This window comes from Leopardus geoffroyi, chromosome A2 (assembly GCF_018350155.1).
Source record: "Leopardus geoffroyi isolate Oge1 chromosome A2, O.geoffroyi_Oge1_pat1.0, whole genome shotgun sequence".
Lineage (NCBI taxonomy): Eukaryota > Metazoa > Chordata > Mammalia > Carnivora > Felidae > Leopardus > Leopardus geoffroyi.
In genome coordinates, this window is record NC_059331.1 from 94,687,955 (window position 1) to 94,710,454 (window position 22,500).

The 22,500-nt window shown below is 37.0% G+C and overlaps 1 protein-coding gene across 12 annotated transcripts in view; it reads left to right on the forward strand.

Moving 5' to 3' along the window:
- CDK14 (cyclin dependent kinase 14) overlaps positions 1-22,500 on the forward strand; it is a 616,562-nt gene that overhangs the window by 145,875 nt on the left and 448,187 nt on the right. For 11 of the 12 annotated variants that reach the window (XM_045497022.1, XM_045497019.1, XM_045497020.1 and 8 more), the window contains one exon: positions 14,462-14,707. In XM_045497022.1, coding sequence (XP_045352978.1) covers positions 14,477-14,707 — 231 coding nt within the window. In that variant the 5' untranslated portion in view covers positions 14,462-14,476. Of the gene's footprint in view, positions 1-4,755; positions 4,764-14,461; positions 14,708-22,500 lie in introns of all 12 variants that reach the window. The other variant, XM_045497023.1, reaches the window with a different exon arrangement.

Sequence of the window (22,500 nt, forward strand, 5' to 3'; positions counted from 1 at the left end):
ATCATGTGCCCCCTTTCTGAGCCCTCTGGCTATAAATGGGAGAGGGTAGATATTAAGTAATATTGATATCAATTCTAATATTTCACCTCCCAATGTATTCATTTGGCCATATGATATGAATGCTATGTTTTTTTCCATGATGGAATTTTAACCAGCTTATAATTATGAATGTCAAATGACAGTCAGAAAATTCACATATCCAGCGTGCCTGGGTGGCTCAGTTGGTTAAGCTTCCGACTCTTGATTTCAGCTCAGATCATGATCTCATCATTCATGAGATCAAATCCTATATCAGTCTCTGTGCTGACATCGTGGAGCCTGCTTGGGATTCTCTCTCTCCCCTCCCCGTTCATGCTCCCTCTCAAAATAAATAAATAGACATTAAAAAAAAATTCACATACCTTTTTTTTTCTCCTCTTGACCCTTTTGGAATATTTAGTATGTTTTTAGTGGAAACAGTGACACCCAAACTTCTGCAGAATTGCTGTGCCCTTCTGCTTGTGAATAGGAGTTCATGTCCCTTGTCCAATCTGGGGTAGGACGTGTTTAGTATTTCATATAGGCAAAGGGCTGGTCTTTTTTTTTCCTCCCAGGGGAGGACCTTTAGGCTATGTGGTACTCTTTGCAAATGTTAGGTTCCTTTAAAAATTTTGTTTCTGTTTTTTAAAGCTACCAAATAAACTCTGGTAAATAAAGAGCAAAGTAATATTCTGGGTTCAAATCTCCTTAGAATAATTTTGTGGCAATGTTTTTTCATAGATATGGTAGCCAGTGGCAAAACAGTGCTTCTGTATTAGAAATACGTAAATTCACAAATTTCTATACAGGAGGTAATGTTAAGTATGCTGTTGTGACCCATGTATATTCTTTATTCTATGCTTATTGCTTATTCTGATCCCATTGCTTTAAAAAGATTTTTTTTACATTTATTTATTTTTGAGAGACAGAGAGAGGCAGAGCACAAGTGGAGGAGGGGCAGAGAGAGAATGAGACACAGAATCTGAAGCAGGCTCCAGACTCTGAGCTGTCAGCACAGAGCCTGATGCAGGGCTCAAACTCACAAACCGTGAGATCATGACCTGAGCCGAAGTCAGACGCTTAACTGACTGAGCCACCCACGTGCCCCTGATCCCATTACTTTAAAAAAATTTATAAATAAGTTGGGTATACCTTATTGGACAATTTTATTTTAGAGTTCAAATTTATATTAAAGGATTAGCTGAAATTGCCACGATCTTTTGCAGAATGTTTGAGTAAAAATCTTACACAAGGAATATTGAAATGATTATCACTTGTGGTACCGAGAGTTTGAAACAAATTTAGCCTCTAAAACTCCTGACCTCTCTCACAATCTCGATCTCTTATTTGGCCATACCAGCAGAATCTATCATTATATGGTTTAGAGCACTGCACCTCAAACTTTTTACATACACACCAATCCCCTGGGGATTTTGTTAAAACACAGGTTCTGACTCAGTAGGACTTAAGGGGGGTGGGCTGAGATCCCAGGCATTGCCAGTGCTGCTGGTCCACTGCAGAATATTAGACAATATTCCAGATAAAATCCTGATTCCCAAAGGTAGCTACATTCCAAAAAACCTATCTATATAGGCCACAGCCAACAATCAAGAGGGCATTTTTGTCCTTACTGTGTGTGTTCACACAGTTCATTAAACTTTATGTTAAATCCATCATTATGGTTTGGATGAAATCAAGAACCTGGAAATTAGTAAATAAAAGCATCTATCTTTGCAAACCTGTAAGCAGACTATATCATGTGTATCTAAGTCAGGAATATAATTATAACAGAAGGGAAAGCAACTAACAAATTATTCTAGTAATATATATTAAAGGTTAAGCTTCTGAGAAGACCACGTAAATATTTCATGATAAAACTAGCAAAACAATTATCAAGCCTCTTGGTGGTAAGCCTTGAAGCCCAGTAAGGGTCATAACAAAACTATAGTCACTGAAGTGACATAAAGGAATGTAGTGTCCTCAAGAATCGCCCATTCAACTGTGTCCGTTAGCCAGTGGATTCAGGATTTAAATGAAATTAGGTCAGACCCCAAAGAAATCAGTCAGTAGAAAAATAAGCATTTTTAAATTAAATCACAGTAATAGACATTGAATTCTGGTGAGTAGGAACAGCTGGTGAAAGCCTTTTCATTGACTGGAAGAGATCTAGGCTCAGAAGGTGCCTCATTGTTATGTAGGTAGGACTAATTTTTTAACTGGCCTATGTTTAGTTAAAGGGGACAGCTCATAGTAAGGAAAACATTCCATCTTTGAGTAAATATTAACAGAACACCCATTTCATGCCATCTTTTGGGCTTTGGGGAGCATTTAAAGGAAAGGAAGATAATGATTTCTGTGTTCAAGGTGTTTACAGTCTGGTCACAGAAATATAATGAACACATAATAGAACAAAACAAAGACCTCCTCCCATCCCAGCAGAATAAACCGAACACATGAAAATAAGTTACACAGTGGTTTATATGAAAGCATGTAAGACAGCATATATTTAAGTGACAGATTATGAAGTACAATCTAAAGATGACGATGTTCTTTTGTGTGGGCATTTTTGGTTGTGTCAGTGACATAAGGACGCGACTGGCATTTAGTAGACAGAACGAGGGTTGCCAAACATCCTACCATGTGACCTGCTGCATCATGCTGCTTGCAAATAATTTGTCAGCCAAGGGCCCAGGATGCCATCACTGAGAAACAATGCCAGGATTTTGGAGTGAAGGGAGACCCACAGAGACTGGAGAGATCAGGAGAAGTGTTCGTGGTGTGAACCTGGCTGCCTGCTTGCTAAACCTAAAATCTTAAGGGAAATAGAACATAAAAGGAAGCACAAAGAAGTGAATTTATGTGTCTGGCCTAGTTGATCTATTTAAAATCATTTTCAGCTATAAACTGCTGCCTAGAGTTTATAATAGAACAGTCAAGTTTTAGAAGGTATTAAGAGCTATTTACGCCAGCTGTGTCATTTTACAGACGAGAAGACTGAGATTCAGAGAGTTTAAGTGACTTAATCTAAGTCACTATGTGACTTATGTGGGCAGCAGGCTTGCCTGTATGTTTGCTAATGTTCTGAAGGTGATTTTAGGCAAGAGCTTGGTTCCAATAAAACATAGTTGTATGTAAAAATACACTCATGCATATATCCCTTTATGTACATATAGATAACCCATCCCATATCTTCATGTAACCACACTGCCACCTTTACACACACACACACACACACACACACACACACACACACACACACACACACACGGACATGCACACATGTGAGAAAAAGATGGCCACAGTCAAAGAGAGTGAACATACTTGTAGATATCGCAAGTTAGGTTAGAGATGAAGGCAGCTGTCAAGGGTTATGATGCCAGTAGCATTTAGAAATTCTTCCTACTCACCTCACTAGCTCCCCTCCCACCAGAATACCTTGCCCACCTATGCCTCCATAGCTGAAATTCCTTTTAAAAGGGAATGAAGCTTTTTATTCTATAATGCTTAAAGTTTAAGTAATTCTGGGAGAGGTTATATTTTGGTTTAAGTGTTCAAAAACTTGTAGATGACTGATGATAGCTTTTTTTAAAAATTATTATTGGGAGATTTTGAGAGGAGACAGTGAATAGGAGAAGCCCATCGGACTCTCACAGGGTAGTGGGTGAGGGGGCAAACAAATATAAGAGGTTGTTTTAGTATCAAGATTTTTGCCTATTTATATTTGCCAGTTTTGTATTGGACCTGTCATGGATGTTTCTATCATGAGTGTCAAAAGACCATGACCTATTTTATTGCCTGATGTATAATACAGTATTTGCTGTGGGTCAGCTTGGAGTCCTTTAAACCAGTTCTTACCCTAATGTCTGTCTTCATGAAGAGTGTGCGGTGAAGAAGTGGACAAGATCACACCATGAACTGAGTAAAATGCCAATCACCAGAAAATGGTTGATTCAAAGGGACAATTTTCAGCCTGAATGAATTCACTTGAAATGAATGCCAACCTTAACTGAATTAAGTTGTGCTCTTTCGGATCCACTGCTGTGAGTTTGGTAGACAAACTCACTATGTCTGGATTTTACATAGCTCCAAGCTAAAATCATAGGTCAAACTGTGACTTTTGGAGCCTCCAACACTATTTGAATTTCTAACCATTTTTACTGAGTTTTGAGTCTGACAGCTAATGTTCAAACCCCTGTTAATGACGTGTGAACTAAAATAATTGATTCCGATGAACACCCAAATTTGTGGGTATATCTCTAACCTTGTTTGAATTCCAGGTTCTATTGAATTTACTGGAAAAAATAAAAGAACAGAAGTTCATTTGGGTATTTGTGATGATTTCTTCTTTTTTCTCTATCTACTACTACCTTGAAACATCCCAGCTTATGTAAATTTTGTCACTTTAGTTTTCTCATCAACAAGACCAAGGAACAAAAATGCAGTCATAGAGAAGACAAAGCCTTATTCCTGTTAATATTGGAATGTCTGTTATTTCCAGGCAGTACTGATAGCACAACTATTTCCTGTAATGGGCCTTGGGAATGGATACCAAAGGTGTTTTCTTGTGGCCCTGTGAATTGAGAAAAACACTCTTTATTTATGTAAAACTGTTACTTTCCCTAAATTAGCCAAAAACCTTTGCTAGACCCTTCAATTAGAGATTTGAAGGTAAAGGTGCTCTTGGGCTATAAAATAAATAGAAAACACAGTCTTTGCCAATTGGAGGAGATGGTCAAGTTGTTGAGGTTAAAGTATCACAAAAAGAATAATTATAATCCAGGGTATGTAAAATATTGGAGCAAACTAAATGGTGAGTGGGATCTAATCAACAGGAGCGTCTGAGCAAAGGTAATTTTTGAGAAGAGCCTTCTTTAAATGAAGAAGAATTGACATATAATTTTATATTAGTTTTAGGTGAATAACATAGTGATTTGATATGTATATATACAATGAAATGGTCACCACAATAGTTTTAGTCACCATCTGTCACCATACAAAGTTGCTACAATATTATTGACTACATTCCCTATGCTGTACATCCCCATGTCTTATTTTATAATTAAAAGATTGTACCTCTTAATTCCCTTTACCTAGTTTGTCCATCCCTCTACCCTCTTCCTTTCTGGCAACCATCTGTTTGTCTTTTGTATCTGTGAATCTGTTTCTATTTCATTTGTTCCTTTGTTTTGTTTTTTAGATCCCACATATAAGTGAAAACAGACGGTGTTTGTCTTTCCCTGTCTGACTTATTCCAATTAGCATAATACCCTCTAGATTGACTCATATTGTTGCAGATGACCAGATTTCCTTCTTTTGTATGGCTGAATAATATTCCATGATATTTATATACTTACACTGTATATAAAACACCCTCTTTATCCACTCATCTACTGAAGGAGATTTAGGTTGTTTATGTCTCTTGGCTATTGTAAATAATGCTTTGATATACATGGTGTGCATATGTCTTTTTAGACTAGTGTTTTTGTTTTCTTTGGATAAATACCTGGAAGTGGACTTGCTGGATCATATGGTATTTATAGTTTTAATTTTCTGAGTAATCTCTAAACTGTATTCCACAATGGCTTCAACAAATTAACATTCCCACCAGCAGTGGACAAGAGTTCCCTTTTCTAAACATTCTCAACAACACTTGTTATTTCTTGTCTTTTTGATAATAGCCATTCTGACAGGGGAGAAGTGCTATCTCATTGTGGTTTTGATTTGCATTTCCCTTTTCATGTACCTGTAGGCTGTTTCTATGTCTTCTTTGGAAAAATGTTTATTCAGTTTATTAATGGGTTTATTAACCCATATTTTATTCAAATTGTCTTTGGTTTTGATATTGGGTTATATGAGTTCTATAAAGATATATTTTGGATGTTAATCCCTTATTGGATATATCATTTGCAAATATCTTCTCCCATTTAGTAGGTTATCTTTTTATTTGTTGATGGTATAATAGCTTTTTAGTTTGATGTAATTTCATTTGTTGCCACTTTTGTTCTTGCCTGTGGAAACAGATCTGTCACATTAACAGAACAAAGCATAAAAACCATATGATGCATCTCAGCTGCAGGAAAAGCCTTTGACAAAATTCAACACCAATTTAAGATAAAAATTCTTAAACAAGTGGGTACAGAGGGAATTACCTCAACGTAATAAAAGCAATGTATGACAGACCCACAGCTAACGTCATACTCAAGTTGAAAAACTGAAAGCTTTTCCTTTAAGATGAGAAATGAGACAAAGATACAAAAAATGCTGACTTGAGGGGCACATGCACCCCTGTGTTTATAGCAGCACTACCAACAACAGCCAAATTATGGAAAGAGCCCAATGTCCATTGCCTGATGAATGCGCGCGCGCGCACACACACACACACACACACACACACACACAGGAATACTACATGGCGATGAAAAAGAGTTAAATCTTGCCATTTACAACAACGTGGATGGAACTAGAGGGTATTATGCTAAGTGAAATAAGTTAGAGAAAGACAAATATATAATTTCACTCATATGTGGAATTTGAGAAACAAAATAATGTAGGGGAAGGGAAGAAAATATAAATAAAGAGAGGGAGGCAAACCATAAGAGACTCTCAACTACAGAGAACAAGCTAAAGGTTGCTGGAGGGGTGGTGGGTGGGGGGATGGGTTAAATCAGTGATGGTCATTATGGAGGGCACTTTTTGGGATGAGCACTGGGTGTCATATGTAAGAGATAAATCACTGGGTTCTATTCCTGAAACCAAGACTACACTGTATTTTAACTAGCATGAATTAAAAAAAAAAAGAAGAAACAAAACAAGGATGCCCACTGTTGCCACTTTTATTTAACAGTATTGGAAGTCTTGGCCATAACAATTAGGCAAGAAAAAGAAATAAAAGGCATCCAAGTTGGAAAATAAGAAGTAAAACTGTAACTATTTAGAGATGACATGATACTATATGTAGAAAATCCTAAACCTTCCACCAAAAATCTATTAGAACTGATAAATGAATTTAGTAAATTTTCAGGATACAAAATCAGTATACAGAAACGTGTTGTGTTTGTATACACTAATAACTATCAGAAAGAGAATTTAAGAAAACAGTCCCATTTACATTTGTATCAAAAAAACCCCAATAAAATAACTAGGAATAAACTTAACCAAAGAAGTGAAAGACCTAATACTCTAAAAACAGTTAAGACATTGATGAAAGAAATTGAAGATGATGCAAATAAATGGAAAGATATACAGTGCTCATGGATTAGAAGTATTAATGTTGTTAAAATGTCTATACTACTCAAAGCAATCTACAGGTTCAGCAAAATCTCTATCAAAATGTCAATGGCATTTTTCATAGTACTAGAATAAATAATACTAAAATTTGTATGGAACCATATATGACCCGAAATAACCGAAACCATTTTGAGAAAGAAGAACAAAGCTGGAGGTTTCACACTCCTAGATTTCAAGCTATACTACAAAGCTATAGTAATTAAAACAGTACAGTACTGGCACAAAACCAGATATATAGATCAATAAAATGTAATAGCCCAGAAATAAATGCCCATTTATATGGTCAGTTCATCTATGACAATGGAGGCAGGAATATACAATGGGAAAAAGTCTGTTTAATAAGTGGTGCTGGGAACACTTGACAGCCACATGCGAAAAAGGAATCTTGAACAATAATATAGTGGGAATATGGCTTGGTGTGGGAGGAATTCTATGATTTGGTGTGCCCTATGTGGTGTGCCCTATGTGGTGTGCACTAACAAAGTATGTGTAAGGACAGTGAAAGCTGATAGTTACAGAATGTCCAACGGTCTTCTGTGCCTGGAACATCCTATGGCCTTCGTACTTAGACAAGTGCCTATGTTCTTAAAAAATGTATAGCTGATAAAAGCAATTTTGAAAACCAATTTGTCTCAGTACAGTTAAGCATGGATTACTGACTTAATTAAATTCCCTTAATTTCAAACACTAATTTACTGTGACTGATTATTTTAACATAATTCAGATATCTTAAATAAAGAAAACAAGCACAAATATGATTATTGCAAATTATATTACTCTACTTATACTCATCCTATTTAAAACACCAACATTGTGGGTTTAATTAATTTTATTATTTCTGTGTGTCTTTTTATACCTTCTCTATACCTTCTATAGGGTTATAGATCCACTTATTTAAATTATTTCCAAGGGGTTTCAGTACTATTTTTTTGACTCTTCTTGGGGTGGTGTACTCTTTACAGATCCACAAATAAAACAGAGCCTTCTTAGATAGCAGAGGTTATGGGATCTGAGTAACAACATTGGGGTCTTGGTTGCTTTTTCCAAAGTGATTCAGATCTGAGTCACTGGTTAGCAGTCAGTTGAGTCTTCATTTGAAGGGTTAAATTTCACTTAGTTATTACAATTTAACTCATTTCCAAAAAATGCCTCCCACTTCAGTTTCACATAAGTTTTCTTTGTAGTCTGGTGTCTCTCCACTAGACATATTCTTTGTAAAACATTGCTTAGGCAACATCACCTACTCTTTGGTCTGTCATTAGAGCATGCTGTGTTGCTGCTCTTTCTACACTTGTGCTGCCTAGGGCTCTACAGACCCTGGCCAATCATTCCTGTTTTTGGGGTACAGTTCCTACTTTTTCTAGCACCAGTTGCCTTACTCCTTAATGTAGTTCCATGTATTAAAACCAACCATATCCTATTATATTCATGCTTCTTTTATTTTATAACTGCCCTTTGCCCTTTATATTAACTTCCCTCTTTTGAAATCATATTGAACTCATGGTCTTCCAATAACTCAGCTTGTTCCACTTAACCATAATTTTATTTTTCTGGTGCTGGGCAAATACATAACCACCATTTGGCTATTAGGAATCCCTATAGGCAGACTCCTTTGTCCCTTCTAGCATTGCCCATGACATTTCTAAAAGGATCCTAGTTTTCTGGTAACAGCTGGATATTTCACAGCTGTTTTGTGTTTCCTACCCTGTGAACTAGAGTCAGGTTACTTTTCAAGGATTCCTCTTTTTTCATAGTGAAGAATTGGAACATAGACCAAAATCTGGACACTAGGGGTACACATGAAAGTTAGTAAGGCTTCAAAGAGCTACTGTTTGGTCGTTGGAAAACTCTGCCTTTTTGAGGTTATGGAACGGTTCCCATTGATTCTTCCCAATTTGACCTATCATGCTTCTGTCCTTGATTTTTGTTATAGTGTCAGATTATGTGTATCATCGAGACTTTCTACTGCACTGACCATAAGCATTTTGTTGAGGGAACAAAGTGATTCTATTTGGTAGGGGGAATGTTTATTTAGATTGCTGAGAGGCTGTAGAAGGAATCAGATGAAGACTTGCACAGTAGCACCTGTGTATAATCTGACTTCTAGAATGTTCTTTCATTGCTAGTACTCTTCTCTTCACATAACCTGGGTTCTTCAATAATTTTATTCAATGAGCTGCCAGAAATTGCAGCTTTCTAGGGGGAAATGAGTACTATTCTTAGTTCATCTTGCCTGCATCTTTCTCTAGACCTAACCCTTTCCTCTTTTGGGGGTTTGCAGGGTGAGTCGCCTGACAAGCTCATGAGGTCAACAAGGCTGGTTCCCTATATCTTTATGAAGGATCTGGATCCTACTTTCTTTTCTGCTTGTGGTTAACAGAGCTAGCTAGATCACGTTTAAGTTGTTTGTCCCAAATGTTGGAAACTTGAAACTTTTCCAGAGCGGTCATTCTGCCCTATGTGGAAAATTCAAGTATAGATTACTTTCCTGGATGAAGATACATGTACAAAGCAGGTGCTGATAATGATGTTATTCACATAAACCCCAGGCAAAATGGAGACCAAGATTAATTGTGTATAAACTTAATTATGTAGAGAACTTGTTTGTGGATATTATAATGCTGATGGAGTTACATCCTGCAGAAAACTCGTGATATATGGTCATTTACTGATAGTAGTCATAAGAATCATCACTTATTTTCTCCCGAATCTGATACAGTATATCAAATTCAGGAAATGGTATCTGCGACATGTTCCTAAGAACATTCTGCTCAAATATCAAAGTACTTTAAACAATTTCAGTAAAGTAAGCATATTAGTTTTCTATTGCTGTGTAACATATCACCACAAACTTACTACCTTCTTAGCTCAGTTTCTGTAGTCCAGGAGCAACACGGCTGGTTTTTCTGCCCTTGGGCTCACTCGAAATCAAGATGTTGGGCATGGTTGTAGTTCTTACGTGGGGCTCACGATCCTCTCAATCACTGTTGTTGGCAGAAATAATTTTCTTGTGGTTATAACAGGAGCACAGTCCCCATTTTCATGCTAGTTGTTAGCCAGCGAGCACTCTCAGCTCTTAGAGGCTGCTCACAGTGCTGTGCCGTGTGGTCTCCGTTTCAGTTCACGGCATGAAATGTTTGCTTTCTTCCAGGATGCCCACATCACATCTCTCTTTTTCTTCGGCGACTAGCTGGAGAAAACTCTCTGCTTTAAAAAAAAAATTTTTTTTAATGTTTTTATTTATTTTTGAGACAGAGAGAGGCAGAGCATGAGCAGGGGAGGGGCAGAGAGAGAGGGAGACACAGAATCAGAAGCAGGCTCCAGGCTCTGAGCTGTCAGCCCAGAGCCCGACGCGGGGCTCGAACTCACAGACTGTGAGATCATGACCTGAGCCGAAGCCGGACACTCAACCGACTGAGCCACCCAGGCGCCCCAAAAACTCTCTGCTTTTAAAGAGCTTGCCTCACTAGGTCAGGCCCACTCAGGATAATCTCTCATTTGCCATATCACACAATGTAATCATGGGAGTGATCTCATCATATTCACACTCAAAAGGGAGGGGATTATTCAAAGGTGAGAGACATTGCATTTAGGGTATAGTCATGAGCATAGCTGCCATCCAAAGGTGAGGGACATTAAGTGTCATTTTAAAATTCTATCACAATGAGCTTGTAGTTAAAAAAATCTTTTGTTAATACATTTTATGCATATACATGTATGTTTATTATTTTTCCTGTCAGGACTACTGTCTTTCTGACAATAGCTTTTAAATAATAAATGTTTCAGAGATTCGGTACTTTTAGCAACAGAGCCAGACTATTTCTTTGACTGAACTTTCTTAGATCTGATGATAATTAGACAGAACCTTATTGAGCTTTCTTGTGGGCCAGGCACCAGGTGAGGCACTGTAGGAAAAGGGTGCAGTAATGTAGACAACATTCTTGCCTGCATGGAACTGGATAAGAAGATAGTGAGCCTCAAGTGTGTTCTGCTGATGGGATACCTGGAAAATATGGTACTCTGCAAACCGCGATGGGATACTGAAATATTTAAAATTATCATATGAACTACAACCTAACTAGCAAGAAATTATATGATGAATGTAGTGAATAAAATCACAACCATAGGCATGTTTCCACATAAGTATACTATTTCCAAGTAGTTTATTTTATGTTAATGATAGTTTCTACTTGTGTTTTGTTGTTTGTTAGTAGATGACAAAAATGATAAATGTGAAGTGCTTAAGAATGTGGGAAATATTTCAGTTCAGAAAATGTTGTTGAAATAACTTTTTCCTTGGGGCACGTGGGTGGCTCAGTGATTGTGACTCAGAAAGTGATCTCTGGGTTATTGAGATCAAGTCCCATGTCAGGCTCTGACAGCATGGAGACTGCTTGGGATTCTCTCTCCCTCTTTCTCTGCCCCTTTCCCACTTGCCTCTCTCTCTCTCTCTTTCTCTCTCCCTCTCTCTTTCTCTTTCTTTCAAGATAAATAAATAAACTTAAAAAAGGAATACTTTTTCATCTTAAAAATTAGGAAAAGGCTGCCACTCTTTTGTTTTAATGGTAGAATACTTTAGAGAGGCTGGTTTTCCTAGGGGCATAGGTCACACTGATGTTTACAATTATCAAGTATGCTATAGTTAGATCTATAAAATGAGAGGCTACCTGACTGAACATATAAATAAATGTAGGACCCTTGACATAAAATATGAGGAAGGAGATAAGACCTTACTTGCAGTAGATTCTCTAACAATTTCTCTTGTTTAAATTGTATAGACTCAGAGAATTTATCGAGATTTCCAGTCGGAGTCCCTCTGTCTCCTAAACTTCACAAGTAATCTTGTGAGTCTTAGCTTTGTGAGAACTGGTAGCACAAAGAGCAGCAAATGACAGGTTTATATGAATTTATGCAGTTTAATGAACTTGTTAAGAATTAAGTTTATTCTTTCAACTTTGATGGTGCCCTTAGAACTCTTCTTTCTTCTTTTGACATGATGAAGTGACATTTGTCATTTAGCCTTTGCTAATATTTGTTGCTGTGGCTGTGTTGGTCTCCATGTGTTACCAATTTTTACAGTATAAAGTTCCCCCCTATATCTAGAAAAAGGTTTTCACATATTTTCCTATATAGAGAAAAGCTAATATTCTATGTGATAAAATATATTTTACTAAGATAGTTCAAGGACCTTGAATAAAAAGTAGAATATCAGGTTAAATGGAATGCAGGGTGAGCTCTGTAGTCTCCTTTTGCAAAAGTAGGAGATGTTTCTGTGGCACTCTGCTTCCTGGTGCTATCTTCAAGGATAGAGTTGGAGTCCAAATATAGTCACCATTTTCCTGTTATCCGTGTATCAATTCAGTCCACATGTACATCTTTTTATATTATCATTTTATATACATTCCTTACCTCATTTGCTTTATATATGCATATGTAAATCTCCTTTTAAGTTAAGTAAGAAACTGGTAATATTTTATGGCTGAAACAGAGATTAGCTTCTTCCTGAAAGTGTCACAGTCAGTTGAAAGACCCATGAATTGGTTTCTTTTCCTTTTTTCTTTACTCCTCTCAGCCATGTTGTGTAAGTTCTGTATATAGATCCTGCACACATTTTGTCAGAATTATCACTAAATCTGTCTTAAGTCTTTCTAAGACATCTTCAACAGTTTTATGATGATATCCTTCTCATTTGACTTAATTAAAATTCAACCTGTGCTTTGCAGTTGAGATATACTTGTAGGATAGAGCTGATGCTTAAGATTTAATTAAACTTTTTTTTGTTTGTTTAAAAAATTTTAAGAAAGGGCATAATTTAGTTAAACATACCTTCCTACTTTAGCAGTTTTCAAAAATTACATTGCCAGATATGTTTATTATGCAATTCAAACAATACAGGGTCTATAAATAATTAATAATCTTACCATTTACCAATTTAGTTCCATATGTCTAGAGGTATCTTATGTTAACAGTTTTGGTGTTTTCTTCTGTACCCTTTACTGTGCTCATACATACATATACATATATTTGTATCTAGATCTGTACTGTGTGTCTTCATATATATCTGTATCTGTATCTATCTGTATCTATTCACACACTAGACACATGTGCTCCTCATATGGAATCATCCTATATATAACACTCAAATACTTTGTATTTTTCTTTTTAACTGTCCAGGGTTTTCTTAAATGTCTTCTGTTTTCCTGATTTTTAAAATAAAGACATGGAGACTTTTCACAGCAAGAAAAAAAAAACCTTTAAAAGCAGTTTCAGAGTTGCCTTTTCTCTAGAGAGAACGAGAGAGTTTACCTAGCTTCACAAACAAGCCAGAAGCCATAAAGTTATTTAATAAGAACAACAAAGTCTTCAGAGTACAGGAAGAACAAAAGGTTTAGAACATAAAGTGGAAAACAATGGGGCAAAAGTTAGAGAAACTAAAATAAATTGAGAGAGTAGGGCAGGCAGGGTAGGAAGAGAGTGAGGGAAGTTGGGAAGCAAGTAGGGGTCTTGTAGATTTTGAAATGAAAGTTATTCCGTGTTTCTCTTTTACAGTATTATTTCTTTGCATCCATTAGTTTTGGTATTAGAAAAAAAACACTGTTTTCAATTTTTCAACATCTCTAACCATTAGTTCTTTTATATGCTCAAGTTTTAGATTCCAGTTTGGAGATGAATTTAGGATGGGGACAGATGTACTTTTGAAAAACATGATGACCTTTTTCTCTAGCTGTGTTAGCTGCTTCTATGATGACCCATCAGTTAAAATGCCCATCTAATTTCGCTCAACTGATTTTTTTAAAAAACAATTATTATTAAGGCAAGTTGTCCAACTTCCTAATGATTCAGAGTAATCCCACTTGCAGGCAGATGGTAAAACATGTGATGGGGTTCAAGAACCTTCTTAGGTCACTAGTAGTCTGAACCTTAAGCTTCTCATTTTATGGATAGCATTTTTAGTGTCTGCCCTAAATGAATATAAGCATAATGATTATGAAGAATTTTTCATATTGGGATTTAAGCTGGTATAGTTTTTAGAATGTGGCCTTTCTGGGTATTTCCTGAAATGAAAATTGGCATGCTTTCTAGAATAATAAATTGCGTGTTTAGTGATATTAAAATTTCAGTGGAGAGTTCTGAATTTGTTTTTCTTCTTTCCTAGATATGTGTCACAAAGATGTCTACACGGAACTGCCAGGGAATGGACTCAGTGATCAAACCCCTGGACACAATTCCTGAGGATAAAAAAGTCAGGGTTCAGAGGACACAGAGCACTTTTGACCCATTTGAGAAACCAGCTAATCAAGTAAAGAGGGTGCATTCCGAGAACAATGCTTGCATTAACTTCAAGTCCTCCTCCACCGGCAAAGAGTCACCAAAAGTTAGGCGGCACTCCAGCCCCAGCTCGGTAAGTACAGTCTTCTTTATCAGCAGGGAAACCGCAGTATCCCTCTTAGAGTTGTACCTTGCTGTGCTGGAAGAGGGCAAGAGGCTTTATCAGTGCATGATTATGCATTCTCTCACAGGGTGGTTTAATGTTTTGGGGGAGAGAGAGAGCACGCAATCTATATACAGACTCTTTATTCATAAGGACCCAGCAGGCAAATGACAGATGATTCAACTTATTTTTGGAAAATTCTTTTTTTTTTTTTTCCTAGTTGTTTCCAGGTAGAGGAATTTGTAACTAAAGATCCTTTCCTATTTCAAACCCTTGCAAAGGATATTGAACTTCCCTGTTTTTGTGGGCAGTAAAGATAGATTTAAGTTTGGCAAATTCACAAATGACAAAGAATGTCACTTCAGAATTCGTGTTAAATTTTGTTCACTTGTCTTATACGAGTTTGTTTTCAGTGCAAATATTTTAAAATTTAAGAGGTAGATGTTGAAATTGATCTTTTAAAAAAAATGTTTATTTTGAGAGACACAAAGAAAGAGGGCACTAGCAGAGGGAAGGGGAGAGAGAGAGGGAGAGAGAATCCCAAGCAGGCTTCACTCTGTCAGCACAGAGCCCGATGTGGGGCTCTGTCTTACAAACTGTGAGATCACACAACCTGAGCCTAAATCAGGAGTCGGGCATTTAACCAACTGAGCCCACCCCCCAACACCCTAAAATTGATCTTCTTAAAGAGAAATCCTATTCATCATATTGAAATTTTCTAAACTCACACTGTATTAAGGCAAGTCCTGCCTTTAGACTTAAGGAGGTATAATGTTTTGAGGTGAATGCTGCTTTTTGACTGTAAAACATTTGCTGAAACTTATATTCCCAAAACTGGCCTGTGTTTAACCTTCTAAAAAACCTTATGATCTTCTAAAATTAAGTAGTTTTCAGGTGTGCATGGGTGGCTTAGTTGACTAAGCATCCTATTCTTGGTTTCGTCTCAGGTTATGATCTCAGTTTGTGAGTTCGAGACCCATGTCAGGCTCTGTGCTGGCAGTGCAGAGCCCACTTGGGATTCTCTCTTTTCCTCTCTCTCTGCCCCTCCTCCGCTTGTGCTCCCTCCCTCCCTCCCTCTCTAAATAAATAAATAAATAAATACCAAAAAATTTTAAAAATTAATTTTCGAATTTAACTTACAGTTAAGAACCTTTGAGTGATGTTCTAATAGTTTAAAAGCTAAGAGGAGAATGCTAAGAGAATTAGCAAGATGATTCTATCATCTTGCTAAGAAACATGCCATTTCACAAATATTAAATATTAAATTTGATGAGGGTAAAACAGAGCCAGAAATGTCAACTGATAGGAAAGTATTGGCAGTTGTGTGACACTGCACAAATCTTGTCACATTTTGTGTTAATGAAGCTGAAATAAATACCATCAATGCAGCATTTGTTAGGATCATTGATTATCTGTTTGTTTGTTTTTTTTCCCCAAACTGGCCTGTGAGTGCAAGGTAACATCTATCTAGGTCATAGATATATCCCTAACTCCTGGGAGAACTTTTAGTGGCATTTAGAAGAAATGAAAGAAGTTGTTGAGAATGATTAAGCCTACGTTATGGAAAGAGAATTATATGCGTTTTACTCTATAGTTATCTTCATACTATTACACGTCAGGGCACCTGGGTGGCTCAGTCAGTTAAACATCCGACTCTTGATTTCGGCTCTGGTTGTGATCTCATGATTTGTGAGATTGAGTCCTGTGTCAGGCTCCGCACTCTCAACATGGAGCCTGCTTGAGATTCTCTCCCTCCCCCTCTCTCTCTGTTTCTCTCCCGCTCATGTGTGTTCTCTTTCAAAATATATAAATAAGCATTAAAAAGTATTGTTATATGTCAGCCTTTAAATGGTGTATAGAAACTGGCATTTTTAGATATTGCAATGTGACATATTTATACTAAAAAATTTTTTCCTGTTTACCTGAAATTTAAATTTAACTAGTTGTCCTATATTTTATCTGTAATACTAGTTATAATCTACTGGTAAGTTACTTCTTTTGTTGCTCAGATTCTTCCTACTTTAGTCATTGGGAACTCATTTAGGTTGGGTCCTGTGTCCTTTTGAGATGTCTTCATCCCTCTGTTTTTTGAATACTTCCTTACTTTCTGATCCTACAAGACACTTTTGACTTATATTGTATTTTCCCAGCCCCAGACCTAAAACTAGCCATTCCCCAAAGAATCTCAGTTCCTTTTATTGGAAAGTGGTAGTTAGAAACCAAGATGTGGGTGTTGGGTATGCGTGTTGCTACTAGGGGTCATGTGGTTTTAAAAGTCATTGTGTCTGTTGCACTATGAATGATAACAATGGAGTTTCAATATTTTTAATATTTAATAAGGAATTAATTTCAATTCTTATTAAGGAAAGTTGAGTCTTGCTTAATGCTTCTGGTATCTCTTTCTCTCTAAAGCTAAATTTTATCTTTATTAAAGTAATGCTTGAACATAGCTTAAAAGATCAAATAGAGGAGTCTGGGAGTATTGCAGTGGAATAGATTTTGAACTCCTCTTGTGATTGGAACAACGAGTAGAGTAAAACCAAAACCAGTGGATAATGACAACAAATACAGGTGAAAATGTAACTCATGATCCTCAAAATAGGAGTGAGGGGAACACATTAATAGTTTTCAGAACTGCATGGCATCAGAAAGTGTGAGATTGGAAGCTCAGGGAAGGCTGTGTCAGAGAAAGCCCCCATTACCGTTATGATCAGGTACACACTGCAGCTTGTTGGGTCATTCTTAGGACAGTGATAGCAGCAACTGGGAGGGACTTGGATTGCTTCCGTGAGTAGATAAGTGCAAGGAGACCATGGTGGTCTACTGATATTAGAGTGGTCTGCTGGCCTTTTTGTGACTTCTCTAGAAAGCCAAATTGAAGCACCTTTCCAGGACAGATCCCTGTACTGAATAGAAGTGTTGAAGTAGACTTCTGTGCAGGTCACGTTCAACAGGGACAGAGGAAATGGATGATCCAGAACGAAGTGTTGGGGCAAAACAGATGGGGGAAGAGTGTGTGCTAGATTTTCTTAATTTTTTTAACTTCATGAAAAAGATGAAAGAACTTTATTCTAGGAAGCTAGAAAAGGTATCTTGGCCACACCCCTATCTTAAACTACTGAATAGTTCATTTTGCTAAAACTAGCCAATAGAAAAATTATTGGTTAAATCCCATACAAAACTATGAAAAAAAGAAAAAGAAAAAAGAGCAGAGTAACATGTTTACAGATAATGAAAGCAACCTAGGAGGTGAAATTATCTTTCTTTGCAGATTTTTGATGACATATCTGGAAAGTCCAAAGGAATCAATGGAAATACTCTAAGCAATGGGAAAAATTAGAGATATGATGTTATAAATTAACATACGAAACCCAAGAGAAATCTTTATAAAAACAAGAATCATTGTTGAAAACTAGTAAAAAAGCAAATGACTAAGCATTTATTTTCTGTGATTCCTATATAAAATTTACCTCAAATTTACCTAGTTTTGATGGGGGAGGGTGAATTTCTCTTTTAGAAATAATCCCACTAATAAATAAAGAAAGGATCGTGTCTTTAGGAAACACAATTTGGTAATCCCTGACAAGTTAATATATATAGGTAATGATTGTCAATACCTACTAACATCACCAAAAGAGAGACAGCCAAACATTATGATGCCCTAGTGGAAGTTAACACAAAACACCAACAAAATTAAACCTGAATCTGAACAAGCCTCTAGATTTGGGAGAGGATTTTCTCTGCTATGTCTTGTCCCCAAATATATTTCCTCTACTTTTTGGCTTTTAATAAGTAGTATTTGCCATCTTATGATGCCATAAATGCTGTTCATAGCAAGACAACATGATATACTATGATTAAATTTCCTTCCTTGAATAACTTTTTTTTAATGTTTATTTTTGAGAGAGTGCAAGTGGGGGATGGGCAGAAACGGGGGATAGAGAATCCAAAGTGGGCTCTGCGCTGACAGCAGTGAGTCTGATGTGAGTGAGGCTTGAATTCATGAACCCTGAGATCATGACCTGAGCCAAAGTAGTATGCTCAACCTACTGAGCACCCTAGGTGACCCTTGAATAACTTTTTTTTTAAGTTTATTTATTCTGAGTGAGAGAGAGAGAAAGCAAGAGGGGGAGAGGCAGAGTCCCAAGCAGGCTTTGTGCTGTTAGTGCAGAGCCTGACTCAGGGTTCAGTCTTACCATACATGTGATCATGACTTGAGCTGAAATTAAGAACGGGACGCTCATCCAACTGAGCCACCCAGCCACGCTGTTCCATGAATAACTTTTTAAAATTTATTTTTTCTTGACATACAGTTGTTCATACAATGTTACATTAGTTTTAGGTGTACAACAAAGTGATTCAACAACTCTATCCTTCTTTGCATAACTTTTAGATTTTCTTAGTCATAATTGCCTCTTATGAATTATTATAATTACAATCACAAATTGAGGTTCCAGACTATCTGGTAACATTATAAAACTTCTGAAACAAATCAGAATCAAGGAACCTGTCAGTTTTTCTTCCCCCTGAGATTGTCCTTGATGTTGTCATTCCTTCTAATCCAGTCTGGACTAGTTGATCTCCAAGCCTGCTGTCCTGAGGCTTCCCTTCACCATCTTCTTGAGAAGTTTCTTTTCCATCATTTTTGTGTTAAATACCTAAGCTCTGGGTTATATGTCTTGTTCTTGGTTTATGTCATTGCCATACACCTATGCTTTTATTCATACTTGGCAACTTAATTAATAATCTGTGTTTAGGATTCTAGCTTAGAAAATAATTTTTTTCATAGCCTTTTGAAGACATTGCTTTGTCCCTATATTGTTATTTAAAGCCATAGACTATTCTGATTCCTAATTCATTCTTTGTGATCTGCTTTTCTTCTTTATGGAAACTTTTAAGACTTTCCTTTCATCCCTGATGTGTACCTTTTTCTTGGGACTTAGGGGATCTTTTCAATTTTGAAATTAATTTCTTTCAATTTCAGAAACTATTGTTTTATTGTATATTCATTTTCTTTTTGATTTCCTCTGCTTTATGGATATTTAAAAAAATTTTAACGTTTCAGTTAAATTTTTAATTGTTGCTGACATTTACTTCCAGAAGCTCTTTCTTATTCATATGTTCTTTTTAAAATCAACCTGTTCAGTGGCATCTGGGTGGCTTAGTTAAACATCCAACTTTGGCTCTGGTCATCTCACAGTTCATGGGTTTGAGCCCTGCATTGGCTCTGTGCTGACAGCTCAGAGCCTGGAGCCTGCTTTGGATTCTCTGTCACCCCCTGTCTCTGCCCCTCCCCCTCTCATACTCTGTCTCTTTCTCTCTGAAAAATAAACAAACATTAAAAAAAATATTTTTAATGAATCTGTTCTTTTTCAATGAATAATATGTTGCCTCATATGTTTTTGAAGATAACAAACATAGCTTAGAGAAATTTTGAGGAATTATTTTACTATACTTCCTGAATTATCTCCAGTTTCCTTTGAGTTCTTTGTTTCTGTTTATTTGTTTTGGTCTCTGACTTGCCTGTTAAGATTTTTAATTTTGGTGAGTCTAGATCATGCCTTTGGATAGAACTGTTGGCTGAGTTCATATTATGAGTAATGTACAAACAAGGTGATAGGAAGTTCTTTGTGCCATCAGTGCTTGTCAACAGGCAGGGCTCAGCATAGGCAATAGCAGTAAAGACCTAGTCATATCATAGGAAGGCTATCACATGTCAGGATCAATCCATCTTTTTCCTTGGCTGAGTAAATTTACAGATCTATTTTTTAGGATACAAAAGCCTAACTGCTATTTTTCTGAGATGTTCAAGTGTCTCCCAGTGTCTCCCAGTTCTGCACAGACTGTCTTGTGCTTTGTTTTCATTCAATATGGCTCTTCATCCTGATTTCCACTGTGCCTGGTGTCTGTCCCAGTTCTGAGCCTGTCTGGTTCACCCTTTTCAGAGAATAAGCCTCTGCGGGGATCAGGGAAGGGCAGACACCTGATCCAGAAAGTCAAGTTCCTGGGAAAGGACCTGTTCCTTAAACTCATTCCAACTAAGCACTTTGTTTTTGGCCCCTCGTTAAAGTTCAGCTTCTAATTCTTGAGTGTTTCTGGAATTCTGGAGTATGAACTGAGTTTGTTCTTAATTGTTTTATGCCTTTGGTCATCGTCCTGGTCAGTGACCTACCATCCATTTGCCTCCAGTCTCCTAATTTTTGTTTGTATCTATCTTGTCTGCAATCTTCTTCTTACTCATTCTGTTTGCCCTTGTGAGTTATAACTTGACTGTCAATTTAGCACAGATTGGTGAGGGGGAGAGATTAATACCTGTGTTAAAACTACTATGTTTAACTAGAAATTTATACTGATTCTCTCCTATTGTTAACTTCGTTTAGATTCTCTTCCCTGAGTTTCTTACTGGGCTTACCCTTTCCTGTTCTACCCTGGGAAGTCTTTCTTATATATCAGGCCACTTACTTTGTGTGGAAACTGCTTTGCTTCTTTTCTTTATAGGGATTTTTGCCTCCATTCAATATGCCTTGGAAAAAATGTCTTTGCTCTTTTCTCCTCAAGCTGGAAATGGTTTCTTTTTCTCTTTAGAATGATGCTGTAATATTCTGTTTTATTCTGAGTCCTTTTTACTTACTACCTTTTTGTTCTCTCCCCTATTGCGATGGAAGAGGGTATTTTATGATACTGTCTCTCTCTGTCTCTCTCTCTCTCTCTTTTAAATGGAAAGACTATTTTCCTTTGGATTCTTCTTCATTGGGCAGAAAATGGAGGCAGTAACAATTTTTGTGTTTTGCCACTTTATATGCCATCTGATAGTGTATGGGTTTGATTGTTTCACACCCACTGGCGTGGGTTTTAGGACAGATATTATTATAAAGATTTGTAAAGGCTGAAGGCATCGGAACACTCCCTTTACCCAAGAGCCAGTAGGTTTAATGCCATATCTTTATTTTATTGTTATTTTTTGAAGTATTGGTTATCTTGAATAGGCCTCAAGGGCACAGTTGAGAACAAGGGAGAAAGTGAACAGAAGTGGCATGGTGCTGAGCCTGTATTTTAGTGAGGAAAACAGGATACCATTCCTGTCTCTTGGAAATACTGTGGTAGATATATTGTGTAATGCCACGTCTTCCCAACTGGGTATATATCTCTGCACTGACATTACTGGTCATTGTCTATGTTAGGAATCATGACTGAAATCAAGAAGCCAAGAGGACCTTGACCACGGAGACCATCACATTCACCTGTACTTCCTGAATTTGTCTAGATAGTGGCACTTTAAAATTCAGGCGGGATCTAAAGAATGTGATTTTAATTGAATTGGTATCTTTCAAGAGGTAATTTGACAGATTTTATTTATTTCAGACATTAATCTTGAGTGCCTACTCTTCCTGGGTCTAGTCCCTGGGTAGCATTTAATACTGTCACTGACAAGACAAGCTTTCCTTCCCCTTTTCCTCCCACCTCCTCCAACCCAGCTGTGCTCCTCAATGGCTAGAGCTATTGGAAGTGCTATGGGACATTGCCTTTCTTGCTAGCCCAATTTAGAAGGCATTTCATTAAGCTGCGTTATCATAAGCTAAGCTTAAAGAGAACATATTTTCAGAAATTCATATTTAGATTAAGGTCCTCTTTATATTCCACCAAGTCCTCCAAATTTGTCTCCTCCCATCTCTAGAAAAATCTATATCCCATGATAGGCCCAATCTGAAGAGAGGGGAAGAAGGTGCAAACATGAGAAACATGAGAGTCCTATTTTAGTTCTC